We start from the raw sequence: 19,491 nt of genomic DNA, 5'->3' as shown, positions 1-19,491 counted from the left end.
ATTAGATTAGTAGGATTGATTTTCATAGTCATTTTCTAAGTAAGTGAATAAAGTTTTAATGATGATGAACACCCTATGCGAATTGAAGTTTAACCACTAGATGTGTGTGTATGATCTCAGTTCTTGAATATTTATTTAAATCTCAGATCATTTCATATGAAGACAAGTCAAAAGAAATGGGTTTTTGGACAAAAGAGGGTTCTCTCCCGAAATTGTGGATCCACGCGTGGGCCCATCTTTAAATTTTGAAAATGAAGTATTTTTGGTATTTAATTATGAACGCTACAATTTTTATATTGCATCGTATTTTAATTGCTTTGAAGACCTCGATATTCTCTCATTGTAACACTTATATTCCAACTTTTTTTTTATTCACATTCTTGTCTAAACATTCTATTAATTAGCACATTTCGTTTCTAATAATAGTTTCTATTAAAAAAAAATAAAAAAGTCATTGAATAATAAATACAAAAAGTGGGACAAAATATTTTTTTCCCTTATTTTAAGCAGACAAACAAAATATTTTGACAAAAATAATGATAAAAAATGAGGTATGCAAATTAATTGAAAATTGAATATAAGAATTTGATGAAAAAAGTTATAAATATAAGTACTACAATGAGCAAGTTAAATACTTTGTGTGCAATTATATGACTGGCCTTTATTAATTAATATTTTGAGTTATCCTTGGAACTCATGCCAACTTAAAAACATTGGGTAAATTTAAGTTCTTTGTTTTGTTAAAAGTCAATTAAACTCTTTTTATTGTGCCCTAAAAATTTGAGTGGGATCAGAATCTTTCCTTCCTCTTTGTACACAATTTTCCTCCTAAAATGTAAAGAGCTACTCTTACCATGTTTAAAACATAGTTTGACTTCAATTGGAGAATAATGTTGAAGCACAAAAGGGTTCAATGTTTTTCTCCCGTTTTTATGTTTATAAATTATGGGCTCGTTTGTTTCTCATTTTTAAAAGAATGAGAATGAAAAATATAGTCGTTACGGGCCCCACACAACAGATAAAATTTCAAATTTGGTGATTTGATGTGATGGATAACAATCATATTTTTCATTTTAATGAGGAAAGAATGGAAACGGAGGCTATATGTAAGAGGCGAAAGGGACAACACATGTGCACGCACACACCGCATTCTAAGGGTGGTTACAAAAGTGGTTTGTCTTTGAGATAGTGGGCTTAGGCCAAAAGTTGACTAACCATTTTATGGACACTTGCATCGTATGGTTCCCACTCGAAAATTCAGGAATTTGGACACTTACATGTTAAGTACATTAACCATTATAGTGAGAACCTATACTTTTTTTTAACCTACTAGGAGAAATTCAATTTTGAATTTGGATGGATGAACATTTTACTTGGAATATGCAGTAACGCCATGATAAACGCATTTGAATAGTGTTTAAATTATTATTAATATTTTATACGAATCATGTAAACTCGAATGTAATCTTGAACAATATTGGCTAGAACGGTAATTTAGCAAGATTAACCTAGAATTTATAGATTTATGTATCTCCTCGAGGTATCTTGCTTCTTAAGCTCTTGAAATCATCATAGTGGTAACATGTGATTTGATTAAGCCTATGTTTAGTCCTCATTTTCTAAAATTTATTTTTCTTCATTCTCATTTTCAACTACATGTTTCTTGAGATTCATAACTTTTATCTGCTTCTTAACTACATATTTCGTTAATTTTTAGCAAAAGCTACTAAAATTTGATTTTTAGCTAAACCAAATGGGGCTAACTGGTAGTTGCAGGCTTACTTTAATTATAAAAAATCAAAATTTTACTTCCAAACAACAGTATGAAAAAAAATGAACAGGGCCTTTGACAGGTGCTATGTGGCTCTTTTTTCCGAACTGTCCAATGAATGTATGACACGTGTCCTCTATTTTTAAATCATGTCATTGACCTTATTTGTATAGCAACATTGAAAAAAAAGTAATGCCAAATAAGATAACTGCTAGTTTTATAGTATTTATACACATGGTAGAAATAGTTTGCATTTTCGTGGAATAACATCGATTTTGATGTCATCTGGGATAGAAAGTACTCTGGGATATGGTAGTGATTGAAGCAGGATTGCCATTCTCGACTGGGGAATGTTGGTCTTGATGTGTGTCATTTAGTTCTATGGTCTCGTATATGTAGGGAGGATTATTTGGTGCAGGAAGGTGCTCTTCTTTGTTTACCAGCATCTCTAGTGCTTTAGACATGGATGGTCATAGGGACGGGTTCTCTTGAGTGCACAAGAGTCCAACATGTACAACTCTTAGAATCTCCGTTTTAACATCCACGTTATGATAGTTATGCAGCGTTAAGTTTGGATCAAACATCTCCTCTACTGTTCTTCGCTGGAAATGATTCCACACCTGTTTAAATCCAAAGTAATGTAATGATTTCATGATCATTGGCCGCTTTTATTCTTGATTTATTATTCTGTGAAGTAATTCTATGATTGAAGTCACTTGAATTATATTCCTCAACATTAGCCAAGAGTTGAAGAATCTAGTGAGTGATAAAAACTTCATTTTGTCTATAATAACAGTTGGATGTAGCTAAAACTTCAATTTGGAGGACTACAAATAATATACCCATGACAGAACTGTGATTATGAAACTTATGAAACTAAGATACATGTATAGATTCCATCTAGTCTCTACTTTAAAATGATTTTCGAAGTATATAAAAAAGAGAGAGAGAGGTTTGAGAACTTACTAGTGTTAATGAGCTATCCGAGTACTCAGAAGCTTTGCTCCTATTGTTCTGTCCTCCAGTGACAATTTCAATAAGAAGTACACCAAAACTATACACATCTGCTTTTTCTGTCAATTGACCACGTGCTAAGTATTCGGGAGCCATATATCCTCTACATATTTTAAAATTGAAGAATCAATGTATAAATTTGGTTTCTATATTAGGGAGTAGGCTTTAGGATAAAAGGATAAAACTCACAATGTTCCAGCGATGGCGGTGCTAATATGACTTTTGTCTTCTTGAAAAGACCTTGCCAACCCAAAATCAGCAATTTTAGCATGGAATCTTGAGTCCAAGAGGATATTACTTGCTTTGATGTCTCTGTGAACGATTCTAGTTTTTGTGTTTTCGTGAAGGTACATCAACCCTTCTGCAGTCCCTATAATTATCTCAAATCTCTTCTCCCAGTTCAGAGTTTTACCTTTGCTTGAATCTGTCAAATTCAATATAACAGCATATCTATTGACCATTTTATCACTGCCGAATACGGATTGAAAAAGGAATGCATAATCATATAGAATTCCAAGTCGTGATTCTAAACCAGCAACCTGAGAAGCCATACTTATATCAAATCATAAATTGCCCTTAATTCAAGATCTAGTACTTACCAAAGATAAAGAAATCAAGGCTCTTGTTTGGTAAATATTCATATACAAGAAGACTTTCAGGTCCCGAGAAACTGCAACCCAACAACCTGACTAAATTTTTGTGCTCAACACTACTAATAATGTTGACTTCATTGTAGAAATCTGTTCTTCTATGTTTGTTGTTAAAGAAAAGCCTTTTTACTGCAATTTCTCTTCCACCTAGCAACACTCCCTGCAATAACAATTTTTTTTTTAGCTTAGACATCAATCTACAACAGTGCTCTTCATTTCCCAAATCTGGAAGAATGACCTTGTACACTGTGCCAAATCCACCTTGCCCAAGCTTGTTGGCTTCATCAAAAGAACCAGTTGCCTTCTCAAGTGTGGAATATTTGAAGTTCAAGCAGTTACCATAAAGGGTGTTCGCGAGTTTCTCTGCATCACCTGTTGATGGTTGATGATTGATGTAATCTTTTAGTGAAGAAAGGTGCAAAGTGATGCAAAGCTAAGGTGCACTTGTCATCATGCTTATATAGGCAAAATGCATTCTACCTTTTTTCTTCTTCTGTATTGTTCTGTGCTTCCGGATATAAACTCCAATGACTGCTCCAATAACCAAAACAGCTATTGAACTAACAGTTGCCACAGTAATGGTTGTTTTTTTCCCTGAAGAAGTCAGTTGAAAAGGCATGATCTGGCTATATTGATATAAAAGTAAAGTTTTACTTCTTAAGACACACAGTAAAAGTTTCTAAAACTGAAAGAGGGAAGAAACATAAAGAGAAGGAATGGAAGAAAGAAAGCTCAACCTCGAAACGGTTGTAATTTGTTCAAATTATAACAGCGAGAATTAGGATATTATTAGATGCTTTCAAAAGGGGGAAGTTGTAAATAATGAATGGAAGGATGGTGGAACAAACTTCAAGGACCAAGGAAAACTTGTCTTTTGGAAGGCAAGATCCAAGATGGCGGGGTTCCTACAGCAGGCCTTTTAAGCCTATGCTCTGAGATCGTGGATATGGGCTCCGCGACCTCGACCTCGACCTCGACCTCGACCAACTAGCCTGATTGTTGGATGACAAACATAAGATTTAACATCTCTGAACAATTACATACACTTCCAATCGTCCAAAATAATTCAGATATATTCAAAAGTCTCCTTAGTTCTTAAAGGTTCTTCATTATTCCTTGGTGATTAACGTTCAAGGCTTGATTAATCTTGGAGCTGGTTTTTGGTGCGTCCCATAAGCAATCTCAAGGACGAGAGGGGAAAAATATCACTTCAGGACAGCATTTTCTTAGTGTTCAAGCCCATAATTCCGGGTTTCTTCTTTCCTTTTTGTGATTTTGTTTGATCTTCATCTTCTACATTTCCTGTATTTGATTCCTCTCTTAGTTTTTATATATTCTGAGACTATGCCTCTCGTGAATTTTCAACAGAAACTTTTAAGTGCCGGCATAATAAAAAGAGATGAAAATTATTGTAGAAAATAGAAATGCCAGGGAGAAGAACATGAAGCTGTTTTTACCTCTTGAACTTCCATTTCCTTGTGCAGTATTTAAACTTCCATTTCCTTGTGTAGTATTAAAAATTCCATTTCCTTGTGTACGATTAAGACTTCCATTTACTTGTGTAGGATTAAGGAAGTTGGTATCTGAGTACCTCATGAAGCACCCTGCATTCAGCGCCCGACCCTCAGACCGTGGCAAGCATCCCAAGATAGATGCAGATGCATTCTCCAAACAAGCTCTGCAATAGTCAACACTAAGTGTTCTACAGCAATCAGCAAGAACATAGGCTGACTCATTTGCTGTCCCTGACACGGGCACTTGTGCTCGTGCATAGAAATGTGATGGTGCTGCTGAAACTACTTTTTCAACAGCCTGCCTTGCAGAAACCCGAAATGCAGAATTTTTTTGCGTTCTATTACCACAAAGAACCCTGTCATTTGGTCCAATATATTCTTGGAAGAAACTATAATTCTCAGCTCTCATGAAGCAGCCATCGAGGAAAACCCTTCCACCATTGTAAGGAAAGCACTGAGGGAGAATAGTGCGTGCTTCAGCATAGCATAACACACATTCAAGTAAAGAAAGATCACCATAACAGTCTGCTAGTGCATAATTAGTGTCGGGGCCTGAGCTGGTTACCGCCATACCATAGCCCGAGGTTTGCATTTGCGGACTTAACTTTTCCATTGTATCAACAAAGTTTGGGACAGAAATGGAGTTGTTGTGATAAAGTTGGTTCTCACAGATTATCTGAACCGTCTGAGCTCTTGGATCTCCGAATGCTGCGTCTGGTAGTAGCAGATTAACCAGAATAACAGTGATAGCAGATTGAAAAGCAATGAATTTCTTCATTTTCCAATTTGTTCAGTTAAAAACTGACAAAAACAAAGGCTCTAATAGAAATCTAGAAAGAGATTCAAACTTGCTGTGAATTGTAACTGGAACAACAGAATTGAGAAATCAAACCTTAACAATGGAGCTGATTTCATTCGAGTCAAGATAATGGTCTATGGAGACTACATGATCCATTCAAGAAAAAAATAATGTGGATCGATTTTCCATTATTATATATAACTATTGGTTACATGTGACACTTCTCTTTGCTATCTATTGGCTGAAGGAATAAATAAATTCGCTGTCAACAATTGAAACCAAAGAATATTCAAGGAACCCAAAGTTGACTACCTGTTTTTGAGATGGTTGGTTGAGCGTCCTATGGCCAGAGGATGGATGCAAATGGTGTCAGGTGGGCTAAAGTGAGCTTACAAAATTTTCTAAAGACTTCGTTGGTCCTTTAACTTCTTCAGTGCCCCATTTTTTAGCAGCGAAAGCATGGTCAAGATAAAGAATTTGATAGGGTAAGATTCTTGCTGAAGAAAGAGAAGAAGGATAGATAAAAGGTGGCAAATCAAGAATTTGCCTTTAAAGAACCAGACTAGTTATGCAACAAGTCAAAAAGGTTTATCAAAAAATATTGAGTTAATCCAGGGGTATATAAGGGGGCACATAAGGGTGTCCATGAGCGCCGGGTGTCCAAAATGTTCATTATTATGTACCCATAGAATAATTCAAAAATATTTATGCAGTCATTTGGAGCAATAAAAGTGGAGCTTTTACCGTAAATAACCTCAACCTTTCACATTTCATAAGTATATCATTTTTGTGTTAACAAAGGTCAAATTTTAGATGCAATTCAGTATCATATCTTTGCAAGAGAGCCGCTGAAAGCAAGGCCATAATCAAATTAAAGATGGATGAATAGTGCAATATAGAAAACGAAGTCGGTGTTCATAAATAAATAATGAGTAAAACCTCAGTAATGGAGACAACCCATAATAATTTTCAAAAAAGAAAAATAAAATTGAGACCCCACCTTAATTATATATATAATTAGTAGCCAAGAGCCAACTCAAATTACTCAATCCATAAAATATTTCACTCCACAACAAAAGATTTTTATAAAATATACACACACCAGTCACACTACAAAAAATCCAGTCATAATTGAACGTCCTTCAGTGTGAAAGCAAATGGTCAATATTTAGTCCTTGTTTGACAGCCATTAAAAAAGTGACAGAATTAAACATTTTTTATCGTGAGATCAAAATTAACTTACAGTTGTTTATATGGATTGAACCCCAACTTGCATAGTTTTGAGGCATTCCAGTTGTTGAAAGCTCATGTATATTCATCACTGACCACATGTTAGGAAAATGTTAATAATAATAATAATTCGTGGGGCAGTGACCCCACATGAACTCATGTGGATCGGTCGCTAATTAAAATGGAAAAGTGATAAACTTTACACAAAGTTAGACCTCAGTTTTGAATTTTTGGAGGCAATAGAAAAAAGAAAGCTGTATTGTACAATATTAAATACAAAATCTATTTTTTAAGTTCTGCTAATCAGCACCTAATCCTGTTGATAATCCAGCTAATGTAGAGTTCATTTGTCAAGTTTGAGCCGATCCCACACAAAAGATAAAAAGTGACTTGATGTGATCAATAATAATCATATTTTTCATTTTAATCAAAAAATAATAAGGCTCAAACAGGGCCAAAATTTACTAAAACAACAAACAGAAATTAAAAACAGTTTTCCACTTTTACGTTTCTCGAATTTTGAGATGATTATGTTTAAGTTTGAACCAAATTTCATTAGATAATGGTGGATTGATTAAAAGGGCTTTGAAGAAGTTAAAAGATATACCAAGAAGGGTTTGAGGCAGATATTGGGCATTCGAGCCCCTGAACACGATTTGGAGCATCAAGAGAAGTTTGGAGCAAGGATGAGGCACCTGAGGGCCGTACTTGCAGGGCTTGAGTGCTGCCTTGCTGCTCGCTGCCTGGAGCTTAGCCACTCGGGCACCAGTGATACTCGGCCCAAAATCTGTTTTGCAATTTGATGGATTTTAAAATACTCTTTCCATCTAATATACTATAATTAGGGTTGGACATGTACTCTATATATAGTTGACTCTTCATTGTGATATTGAACAAGTCGAAAACTCAAAATTATTATATTGTTTCATCATATACTGAATTCTCTTCTTCTACCTGTGAATTTTTTTCACGTAAATCTTGTGTTTGTGGTTGTTTACTTTCATATTGTTATATTCTCTTTCCTTTATTTCCAAAAAAGTGGTACTAGAGCGATGTTCAATCAACTCAGTTCGAGGTTTGATTTTTGTGATGACAACCATGAAGTATGATATTTTGTATTTGGATCATAACACAAGATTTTCGTTATAATATGTAAAGATGCGAGTAGCCCTCGCTTAAATGAATTTGACAAGATGCTCTTACCTTGGATATTAGAGGAGAAACAACGTAAAGATCAAAATATTCTATCATATATTGATTTTCATCCTTCGATACATATTTTTCAGGACGTTTTAAAGGAGAAAATCACATTTACGGATAAAATTGAAGCAATTAAACATTGTGAAAAGTCTAACTAGCAAATTGTATTTCAAGCAGCGATTATATTTTCATTGTATGACAAAAGATACAGTATTAGAATATCACCTAACTATTTTTAAGGAAATTGTTGTTGATTTGAAAATTTTGGAAATCAAGTATGATGAAAAAGATTTAGAGTTGATTTTATTGTGTTCCCTGCTTGCTTCATATATTTTTTAGAAATGCGATCTTATACAATTGTTATACTCTTACCATTAAAGAAGTATATGATGCTTAGTTTTTAAATGAGAAGATGAAGCATCTTGTTGGGTCTGAGGCTCATGAAAATTGTCTTGTTGTTTATGCTGTTATGTAAATGTCAGATCAAAATTTAATTAAAGCAATAAAATTTGTAATTAATGAAAGCAGAACGGGCACATTAAATTTTATTAATATTAGTTGCAAAATAAAGAAAAGAAAAATTGGCTATGCGAATCATAATGAAAGAAATTAGAAAATTCAAGTGAAGCCAATATTGCAAAAGATTGCTACAGTCATGGAGAACTTTTGTTATTTCTAACGATGACTTCAAATCTAATGAGGATTGAATTCTTGATATAGTTTGCAAGTTTCATATGTGTTCCAACTGAAATTGATTTTCAACATATGAAACAATTTTTGAAGATAATGTTATGATGGGAAATAATGTGTCTTGTGAGATAGTTGGTATTGGAAGAGTCAGAATTAAGATGTTTGATGGGACGGTCAAGACACTTGACGATGTGAGACATGTTCCAGATTTGAAAATTATCTCCTTCGGTCCTCTTGATTTAAAAGTGTACAAATACAGTAGTGAAGGTGGAATCTTGAAAGTTGTGTTGCAATGAAAGGCTAGAGAAGGTCTCAATTATATGTCTTACAAGGTTCTAAGGAATCTTTGGATACCAATCGTAGAAATTAGGCACTTGAATGGATTTTGAGTTAGAAATAGTACCGTTGAAGTTTAGTTTAAGGTTTATATTAAAGAATATATCTAAGTCGAGTTCAAAAATTATGAGTAATGTCGCTTTGCCACTGCCACCAGCTCTATCGCGACAATCAATAGAGACTGATTTACTTGCTTCTTCTTTAAATGTAGTTGAAAGTATTGATTCTAGGCAATAACCTTCTACAGAAGCAATTAGTTGTGTTGATTCTGTTACAAGATATATTCTGATCCTATTTTGGTAATTATTGAGGTATTTGTAATCTTGTTGCTTGTGATGATAATTTGAACAACTTTGAAACCCAAGATAATCTTACTGTACAATGCTTGGAATCAATTGATATTCGATTATTAGGTTTGCCCTAGTTGAGCTTTGTAGAAGAAGTGAAGAATTTTTCCGTAGGAGGATTTTTGCTAGGGAATTGCTTGTTTAAGAGTGAAGAGTAATTCATTGCAATGAAACTTGTGTCAATGTGGATATTTGTGTTTTGTGATTATTTACTTTCATATTGTCATATTCTTGTTTTTTTATTTCCTAATATATTTTTCATATCATCTGAAAACTATGAATGATAATATTAACAAGCACCGACAAAACTATGGTGGGTCATGTGCCCCACCAAAATTTTGAACTTTTTAATGAAAAAATGTAATATATTGATCAAAATTTGAAATTTTGGTCAATTAATAAAGGATTTTTTTACTTGTATATAAAAATGGTATATAAGCGGTTGCCGAAAGTAATGTGGAGGAAAAAATTGGATGAATAAATTGACTGTGTTTTACATCGATAAATGACAAAATGTCGTGTGAGAATTATGGAATCTCTTATATAAACATTGATATACATGTAACAGTATCCATAAATAAAATTTTGGTCGAACATGTTAAAAAAAAATGAAAATGACAAAAAAGAGAGGTGGTGGTTGGGGGAATCGTTTTAAACAATTTTATCAAAATCCTATATACTTTCATTGATTTCAAAATTTATACAAAGAGAGAGAAAAACGGAAGGATGAACAGAGAAAAAGTAGAGTTGAATAATTCTCATATTTTAACATAGTGAATAATATTCAGTGGGGGAACTAGGGTGGGCATCGTGGTTCACTTGTCCCAAGAAAATTTTGATTGTCAAAATTTAAAAAAAATAAAATAAAAATGTAATAAATTGGTCAAACTTTGAAATTTTAGTCAATTAATAAAATTTTGGTCATAATGTTAAGCTAAAAATGACAAGAAGTGAAGTGGTAGCTTGGTGGGATTCGATTTAAACAATATATCAATATATACATCCTAATCCACTTTCAGCGATTTCAGAATTTATACGGAGACTGAAAGAAAAACGGGAGAACGAATAGAAAAAAGAAGAAGTCAAATAATTATAATATTTTAAACTAATGAATAGTGTTTAATATACTCTTTTTTATTTTATGTTAAAATTTAACATCATTCTAGGAAGAATTATATTGATTGATTTGTGTATCCTCTACAAAGTGCTTAGATGGCTTACGTTAAAAATTTAACATCCGTTTGGCAAATTTATAAATGGTTTATAAAGAGGAGGACGGTGCAACAACGTCAAAAAGTTAACTTAGGTATAAGAACACACCACTAGGTTCCTTCAAATATATGGTTAAAAATCTTATTTTTTGAAGTGTATAGTTTTTATGCTTTACTATTATATCTCTCATTCATTACATTCTATGACTCATCTACTCACATAATTTTTCGACTTCAAGAAGCCAGAAACAAGAAGAGCACAAAAATCAAAACAGATTAGACAGATCCCAGCAAAATTTCTTAGAAAAAACATGACACTAAGTTCAAAAATTTGTCGTTTTTGTTCTAAATTTCATCTTCTTCATTTCTATGAGATCGAAGAAGAAGAAGAAGAAATAATGATTGAGTGATTTTTCTAGGGAAATTCATTTTACGGTTTTGAGATCAAATTGCAATGGGTTTACCTGTCTTTCGTTTACTGGGATGGGACTGGTAAAAGTGCACCATTACAATTTTTCGGGAGGTAAGTTTGTGTTCACATAAAGCGGTCGCCCCTGCTCCTGCTCCAGTGAAAGAGTGATCCTTTCTTATTCAAGAAGATACAGAGATAAATTATCAATTCAGGGCCAAAATGATGTAATATGAATTGATGAGAAAGTGCCAAGAAAAAAAAATCGAATTTGCTAGACATAGAGAATTTTGAGTTTATAAGGAAACTCGTTTATCATTTTAATAAATTAATATTTTAAGAAGAAACTCTAAATTTTAACACGAGATATAAAGATGTGTACTATTAGAAAATTATGTGAAAACTCGCATGTTTCAATTTGAATACATAAAATTTTATTGTTAGTTTCATTCTGTCTAGTCACTTGGCATTCCTTATGTAGCCAGTTTTTTGTCTCCATTTGCTGACCATAACGTTTTATATGTTTCATAGGTAATGGAAATATATAAAGCCATTCAATTTACAGAATAAGTTGTATTACCTATAAATTTAAACTGGATAACAATATTTCCTATGATTCATAGAAAGAAATGTCACATTTAGAAGTTTTTTATTTTAACATTGTTCTACGATTCGATTAATAAAAATACCTATTTTCAAAATTTTGAAGAGCAAAATTTGACGATGTCAAATCTATTTCACAAATTATCCAAACAAATTTATAGCGCTAAAAGAAATAGAATTTTCATTGTCATGTTCAACATAACGTACAAATCTGTGTGCTCTTAGCATTAAAAACTAAACCAGCATCAACACCTTCCCCATAATCGAAGACAATCCTTCATTGGCAGAAATTTTCAAAAAAAACAGGTAACCATTTTGTCTGAAAATCTCTTATTAATAATAAAATTTTCTCAAACGCAGTGTCGGCCCAAACTATAGGAGCAGTAGACAATTTCCTAAGGTCCCGTTTTGACGAGGGCTCCCAAAAACTTATTATATAGATTGTATTTATAAATGATAAAGAATTTTTCTCTTAAGAAAAAATATGTTCTTTAGAGCGTAAAAGAAATTTTTATTACATTAGTAAAGTTCAATTCTGTTTGTTTTTCATTTTCGCATTTTAACGGTAACTCTCTCTCTCTCTCTCTCTCTCTCTCTCTCCCTCTTTTTATTTTTAAGTTTTTCCTTTTTGTCGTTTCTTTTGTTCGTCAGTGACCTTTCAGCTTGTGTCAATATACTAGAAAATATTATCTCTGATTTAGTGTAACATCTTATATTAAATATTGTCTTTGCAACAAGAGCTTGATTGAAAGGGGATAGGGAGGAAAATTTGACAGTACTATTTCGAGGACTTCTCACCCTAATCTTATTCTACTTTTTTTTTATATAAAACTACGATAGATGAAGTCTCATGATTTAGTCTCGTGATTTAGTTTAAATCATATCCAATTCCAGTTAAATCTGTAACAAAAGTCAGCCTTGTTCGCCAACTCCAATGAATAAAAAACATCTTCATTTTTTTATTTTTTTTTTCTGAGTGTTGGGAGCTGGAGCCCAATTAACGAATTGATTCCTCATTGTTGTTACTCGCTTTCTTGGACATCATTAGTTGTTTTTAACTTATATTGAGATAAATCGTCCCTTAAAGACAGAGATAAAAATAAAGCGCAAGAATTAACACAATACACATTGTCAAATGTCAAGTGTCCTAAACGTTAAATTGCACGCCATCTCATTATAGGTTAGTAGAATAAAGTGACAAAAACCACACTTAACCATACCAAAAAAAAAAAATAATAATAATAATAATAATAAATAAAAATCTACAATATCAACAGAGGAAAAATCTCTTTGTTCTTTAAGTTGTTCTCTTTACTAAGTCTTTGTCCGATGGAGATTACAAATTAGATTTTGAGTATATTTTGATAACATCTGATAAAATGTGTGGTTAAAAAGTTACAAGTTTCACAAAACAAGTGATTAAAATTAAGTATTGACTTTGACTTAAATTAAAATTTAGATTTAAACTTTTATCAAATAGGCACTAAGGTTAAGTTTTTATGCATTATTCATTCGCATGGCATTTAAATATCAGTTTCCACCAGTTAGTAAGAATTCTCAGTATACCTCGACAAAGACTTCATCTTGTTAATAATTGTTGGAAAATACGGATAATGGGTCGCTCATGTGGGGGGTGACCCAACCTGCAGGATTTTATAAAGGTTAAAGGGAGTGGTTTGAATTTAGAATTAAAACCCATAACTCCCAAGTAACCACTTAAAAACTTCCATATAAAAGTTATGGAAAAGAGGGGGAAAATGCAAGACATGAGAAAAATTGTGAAAAAATTGGTTTGGAAATTTACTTCAAAATTGGAAAGCCTCTAGAATCACATTTTTTGCATGAAATCTCACAACAAGTGGCACTTAAATTGTTGATAATAATCCCCTTCCATTGTGATCGGGATTTGGATCATTGGAGTATAAGAAAATACAAATTTTGGAGATTTGAAAGTAAGGTGATTCAACTACACAAAGATCTTGAAATTCATCATTTCAAGTAAGTTTGTTGACCCGAAATTCATGTCAAAGCATGCTAAGAATTTTCCTACATTGGTATCAAAGCCATAAGGTTGAATTCCTTACTGTAATTCATGGTTAATTATTCCATTACACGATAGAATTGGGTTATGAATCTTGTATGCAAAGTTTTGAAACCTTATGTGGTATTTAGTGGCATCATTTGATAATTTGATGCCATTTGTTCGTTCATCTTCATGCAGTAAGATTAGTATAGTTAGAAAGTTCTTCTCATAAGCTTTCCAGCCATATAAAAAAACTCAAATTTTGGACTTAAAATGAAGAAGTTATGAGCTTTTGAAATTTGGATGATAATCTGAATTTTAAGCGTGAAACTTGGTAAAATCCTGAAATTCATCACATGATAACTTTTTATACATTAAGTTTCATGCTGTCCATTTGGTATGGTTGGATAGATCTTCTCAAGATATTTCTAACGATATAAAGATCATTGCTTTTGGACTTGAGACGAGAAAGCTATGCACTCCCAAAGTTTAGATGAAAATCTGTTTTTTTTTTTTTTTAGTGAAAATTTGTAAAATCAGAAACTTCATCAGATGATAACTTCTTCCACATTGTGTTTCATAATGCCCATTTGATATGGTTGGATGGATCTTCTCGAGACCTTTCCAACAATATAAAGAACATAAATTTTGGCCTTGGAATGAAAAAGTTATGGCCTCCCGAAATATTGATAAAAAAATCTGAAAATTATGTTTGTTTGTTTTTTTAAGGTGAACAATACCTTTTTCCCATTTTTTAGTCTCGATCGGATCTATTTGGGTCCATAACACAATTTTAAAAGTTGATATCATGAAATTTGACCACACAGATGAACTCAGAACGTTAAAATTGATTAGAGGGACGAATTAACGAATTTTTTTCATTGAATAAGCGCCGCGGATTGGCATGTAGTAGGTGTTCAATGCCCTTTTTTTATTAAAAAAAGGGGTTAAAAGTTGGAATGTCAAATGAAATTACCGTTTGACTTTTTTCAAATGAATTTTAGAAAATTGCAAATTGGTCCCTCAAATATTTTTGATTTTTATGTGCAACTAAAATTAATTTTCAGATAATCAAAAATATTTTTTTTGGACTCGATTAAATTCTAAATTTTTTATAAAAATTGAGAATATTTATTAACCAGTATTTGCCTAGTGGGAGTTATTATTATTATTTTTTGAAATGTTTCATTTTTAGATGAAAAATACTCCGAAGGTATTTAAAATACCGCATTATATATACGTTCATGAGTTGTGTGGGTCTTAATTAGGTTATGTGATTCATTGTGACTTGTTTTCAATTTTTTGTGCTTGATCAAATATGACTCGATCTGTGCACATTAATAGCATCCTTTGAAGGAATGCTAGAAAACCAAAGACTATGAAACTTGTTGAAATGTTCCATGCTTATCGATATAAATGAATGAATCTGGAATATGACCTATTGTGGAACATGTAAATATTTTAGGATATAAGTTTTTGATGACAAGCAGAATATAATAATTCTAATGTCACTTCCCAGTAATTAGGACTGTGTTGTGACCGAGATTTAGATGTAATTGAGAATTTGTAAAATAAAACTTAAACAATGTTAGTTTTATTTTTGAATTAGAATTGAAGTTATCTTCTGAAAGAATTAATTTGTTATATCATGATGCATGTCATGATTGGATAAATGTTCATATTTATGTTTTTATTGCATATTATGAAATTATCTAATTGAATACATCATGTATTGTTATAAATGCTAAGGTCAGTAGAATTAGTGAGATTCGTAATTAGACCTATTGATTATCAGTTGAGTGATAGTTCGGTGATTGGAAGATTTAGAGAAAATCTTACTAAGAATTATTTGATTTATCAACTGAGTGGAAGTTCTGAAGTTGGAAGAATTAATGTGATTCTCACTTAGAATCCATGGAATTTTGCATTATCAAGTTAAGTTTATGATAGTGAAACGATAGGATTGCTGACGATGATTAGAAACATAGTGAACTTCGACTCTGTGTCTAACGTTGAACTATCGTAGATGTTAATTTACATTAATGCAAAATTAATATGTGTATAAATAGGCATTGATTAAGAATAACATGTCTTTAAAAATCTGATAGATCATGGCATCAAAATCTATAGAAGTTAACATTAATAAAGGTGATAAATTAAATGCGATAACATTTGGCATGATAAGATTTTAAATGTATTAGAAGAACATGATGCTTTAGAGAACATCAATCACGTAATAGAAGATCTTATATAGGTCATCCTACTCTAGAGAATAAAGATCAGAACTTTGTCGAGTATGAAAAAAAATGTGGATTTTATTACTCGAGTATTTAAAATTGTTAAGTTCTGTTATAAATAATCTTTTTCTCAAATGTGACTTAATTGGTGGTTAGCATAGTGTTAACATTTTCTTTGGTCACATTAATTTTAGATGAGTAGTAAGTTCAAATTAGTCTCTTCTTAATATGTGAAATTTTGAAAGTCATTGTGACTTACAAATAGAAGTGTCAACTTTTTTATTGATACTACCCGCTATGTGAATTAAAAAAGATGTGTGACTTGATGTTGCTAAGTCTCGAGGACATGCTTGTGTAGCAATGTTCTAACTTGTATAAGACTTTGAATAGTAAACATTGAATGAGCTAAAACAAATGCGGGATGGATGTGGGAGACTGGTAAAGGAACCAAGAAGAACTTCAGATAGTAAGTGAATGAAAGTGGCTTTGGTAGAGGATCAATGTTATAAAGGTTCAAGTGCTTCAACTATATGGTTTGAATCTCTTAACTCGAAAGTGATTAAGTTAAAGGATATTGCACTTGAATATATTCTTCTTAGTGTTGTTTACGCATTAACACTATACAAATTGGATCTTATATTGTGTAGATAATGGATTCAAGGATTAGAAACCCATTTCATATGAGATCAAGAAGTATATTAGTCTATTGTTAAGTATTTGATTTGATACGAAATAGATATGTACAAATAGTGAAAATGGAGTGGAGGTTTATATGATTGGTAATGCAACTAAGTGTTGCAAAGTGGAGAAACTGACCTCTTCCTTGATATTGAGATAGTATCAAAGACTCCCACTAAATTTGATCTCAATTATTGTTCTTCTAAGAGGGGTCTCTTACTTAAACTTGTACGTGATATTTCTGTTCGTATTCACAGTGGTGATGTTTATTATGGTTCTGGATATTTGTGCAATGGTTTGAGGTTTAGAGTTGAGAAAACCATTCAAAGCTGTAAGAGCCGAAATTCCATAGAATAAATTCGTCTGAATTTCTTTTGTGGGCCGTGATCAAGAGAGATAAAAACAGAACTTTACTTTTCATTACATTTATAGATGAATTCATGCACTTCGATTATGAGATCAATTTTCTTAAATTGAAGATATTGTATTGATTAAGACTTTTATGAAGTCGAGTAGAAAATCAGATTATGGAAGTAAAGATTTTAAGAACTGTTTAACAACGTGAATCTCTATCACGAGATATCAATGATCTATGTAATGAGAGGAATTCTTATTTGATTGACTATTCTTTAATATCCAATAATTATATGGTGTATTGGATTGAAATAATGAAATATTGTTGAATATGATGATTGATGAGATTCAAGATATGCAGTTCAAGATATGTAGTACAATTTACGGATTTGCTCTTGGAAAGAGCGTTGGCTAACTACATATCAATTAATGGAGTTCTCTCAATGTTGGCACCTTTAAAATATATAAGTTTTGGACACTAAATAACTGAATATGGGTTATCATAGACTTTTAATGGACTATATATGTTCTCGATAACGAGTGTGAGAACATGAGTCTATTGAAAACTAGATGTGTCTCGATGACATACATGTAATCAAAAAAGGTACTTAAGTGAAATTTTGGATGGATATCAAGTCAAAAGAAGTGACTTTTGACAAATCTTTCAGTAAGAGAAAAGATTGGATAACATCATTGAAATTGATATTATATGTATTGATGAATCAGTTTTGAATATATAAGTAAATATTCAAACTTCTTATTCAAGTGTGAGTAATTTGTTTCTAAGTTGGGCCTATCTATCCGAGTGAGAGCCATCTAAGAACTATTTGATTTCAATGATACTTGGTTTCGAGTGGAAGCAAAGAACCATTTAATATCAATGATTTTTGGTTCTGAGTGGGAGCCATGTATCCGAGTGGGAGCCATCCAAGAACTATCTAATTTAATGATTCCTGATTCCAAGTTAGATTTAAGAGCTATTTAATGCCAATGATTCTTAGTTCAAAAAATCAAAAGATGAATTTTGAATAAAACGATGGAAGTATATATGTGGAGTATAGAATTTCGATGTAATCTGAGATATGGTGAAAGTTCTATTTAGACATTATGTTTACTGAGAACATTCAGGCTCTTGAAAGTTAAGTGGAAGACTAATGAGTTTCTGATAGATAAAGCTCATTTTTGAAAAAGGTTATACTCAATGTGAGTATATTGAGTTGAATAAATTTTTTCATAACGATGAGATTCGCTTCTGTACATCAATACTAGCCGTGATGGTATGTTTAAATTTAAAGTTACATTAAATTGACTTAGAGATTGTATTTTTATTCTCAATTGAGAAATAATTATAGATATCAACATGAATTGACTTTTAGATTTCATGTTAAAAAGTTTTTTTTTTTTATTGTGGTAACTTTATAGTTACATGCACGGTCTAATACAGTCAGCTTGACAATCGTACTTGAGTTTTTAACATGGTTAAATCTCATACAAGATTTTTGTTATATGGGCGAAAATTACTGTATTTGTGAAAAGGTATGATGATATGTTGTAATTCTAACTTTGATATTGATGACATTGGATTGACTAAGTATGATAAGGAATGTATAGAGACCATTTTGAAATGGTTGTTCTAAATTTTTGAGAGAAAAGATATGGGTTTAGCAAATTGTATGATTTGTGCTAAGAATACTTTTCGTATGGTCTTGCTCTATCATAAGAGTTTTATATTATAAATGCTCGTGTATAATTACAACTGTGACCATATAAGTTTTCATAAATGTCCAAAGATTTCATAAATGCACAAAGAAATATCCAGAGAATCATATCTAGTACGATTAAGAGTTAGGAGATAGAAGTATACTATAATATATGCTTGTCTTAATAATGGTCATGCCATGGATATAATAAGTAGGTATCAATATTATCTTTAGAAAATGTATTGTGATACCTGAAGGGTGCTACTGTCAGTTATTCTATTTCGTTGTCAAACGAATAAATTGTGATTGGAATAGATATACAATTGTTGACCTAGAATGAGAGTCAGTCAAGCACAATTAGTTATCTGACTTGTGCGCTTTTTCTATATAGAGTAGCAAGAAGTGTATGTTGTAATGTATATTTAGGCAGCGAAATTGTTTGGTATGGATGTATTGAGTATCTAATGATACTGGTTGAGAATATGAGATCCATGATAGTTACACAACTATCTTATTTGTTAAGATCTCAAGTATCAAGATGGAACCAAACACTTAATGAAATTCTGTGAGAGACATTAGCAAAGAAAATATGTTTGCGATATATCTACATAAATGATGATATGTAATCATCATATTCTGAAAATGTCTAGAGATATATTTGTTGATAATAAGGAATCTCTAGAATTTCGTAAAATATGATACTTGGTATATCGGACAAACTCTTG

At 32.0% G+C, this 19,491-nt stretch overlaps 1 protein-coding gene across 2 annotated transcripts; it reads right to left on the bottom strand.

Annotated features, from left to right (window-relative positions):
- Positions 1-1,824: 1,824 nt before the first annotated feature.
- On the bottom strand, positions 1,825-7,850 carry LOC111403386 (cysteine-rich receptor-like protein kinase 2). 2 transcript variants are annotated; one of them, XM_023031877.1, is made up of 8 exons: positions 7,586-7,844; positions 6,992-7,069; positions 4,893-5,663; positions 3,916-4,029; positions 3,385-3,807; positions 2,975-3,209; positions 2,738-2,888; positions 1,825-2,391 (listed from the first exon to the last, which is right to left on the bottom strand). In XM_023031877.1, exons 1-8 carry the CDS (start codon positions 7,641-7,643, stop codon positions 2,242-2,244), a joined length of 1,980 nt encoding a protein of 659 aa, XP_022887645.1. In that variant the 5' UTR covers positions 7,644-7,844; the 3' UTR covers positions 1,825-2,241. The 2 variants fall into 2 exon arrangements, with proteins under 2 accessions (XP_022887645.1, XP_022887646.1); XM_023031878.1 differs by lacking the exons at positions 1,825-2,391; positions 2,738-2,888 and having other exon boundaries at positions 2,971-3,209; positions 3,385-3,595; positions 3,674-3,807; positions 7,586-7,850.
- Between the last annotated feature and the right edge of the window lie 11,641 nt (positions 7,851-19,491).

This window comes from Olea europaea, chromosome 11 (genome assembly GCF_002742605.1).
Source record: "Olea europaea var. sylvestris chromosome 11, O_europaea_v1, whole genome shotgun sequence".
NCBI lineage: Eukaryota > Viridiplantae > Streptophyta > Magnoliopsida > Lamiales > Oleaceae > Olea > Olea europaea.
Note: the sequence above shows the minus strand (reverse complement) of the source record. Positions and strands in the feature narration are given on the sequence as shown.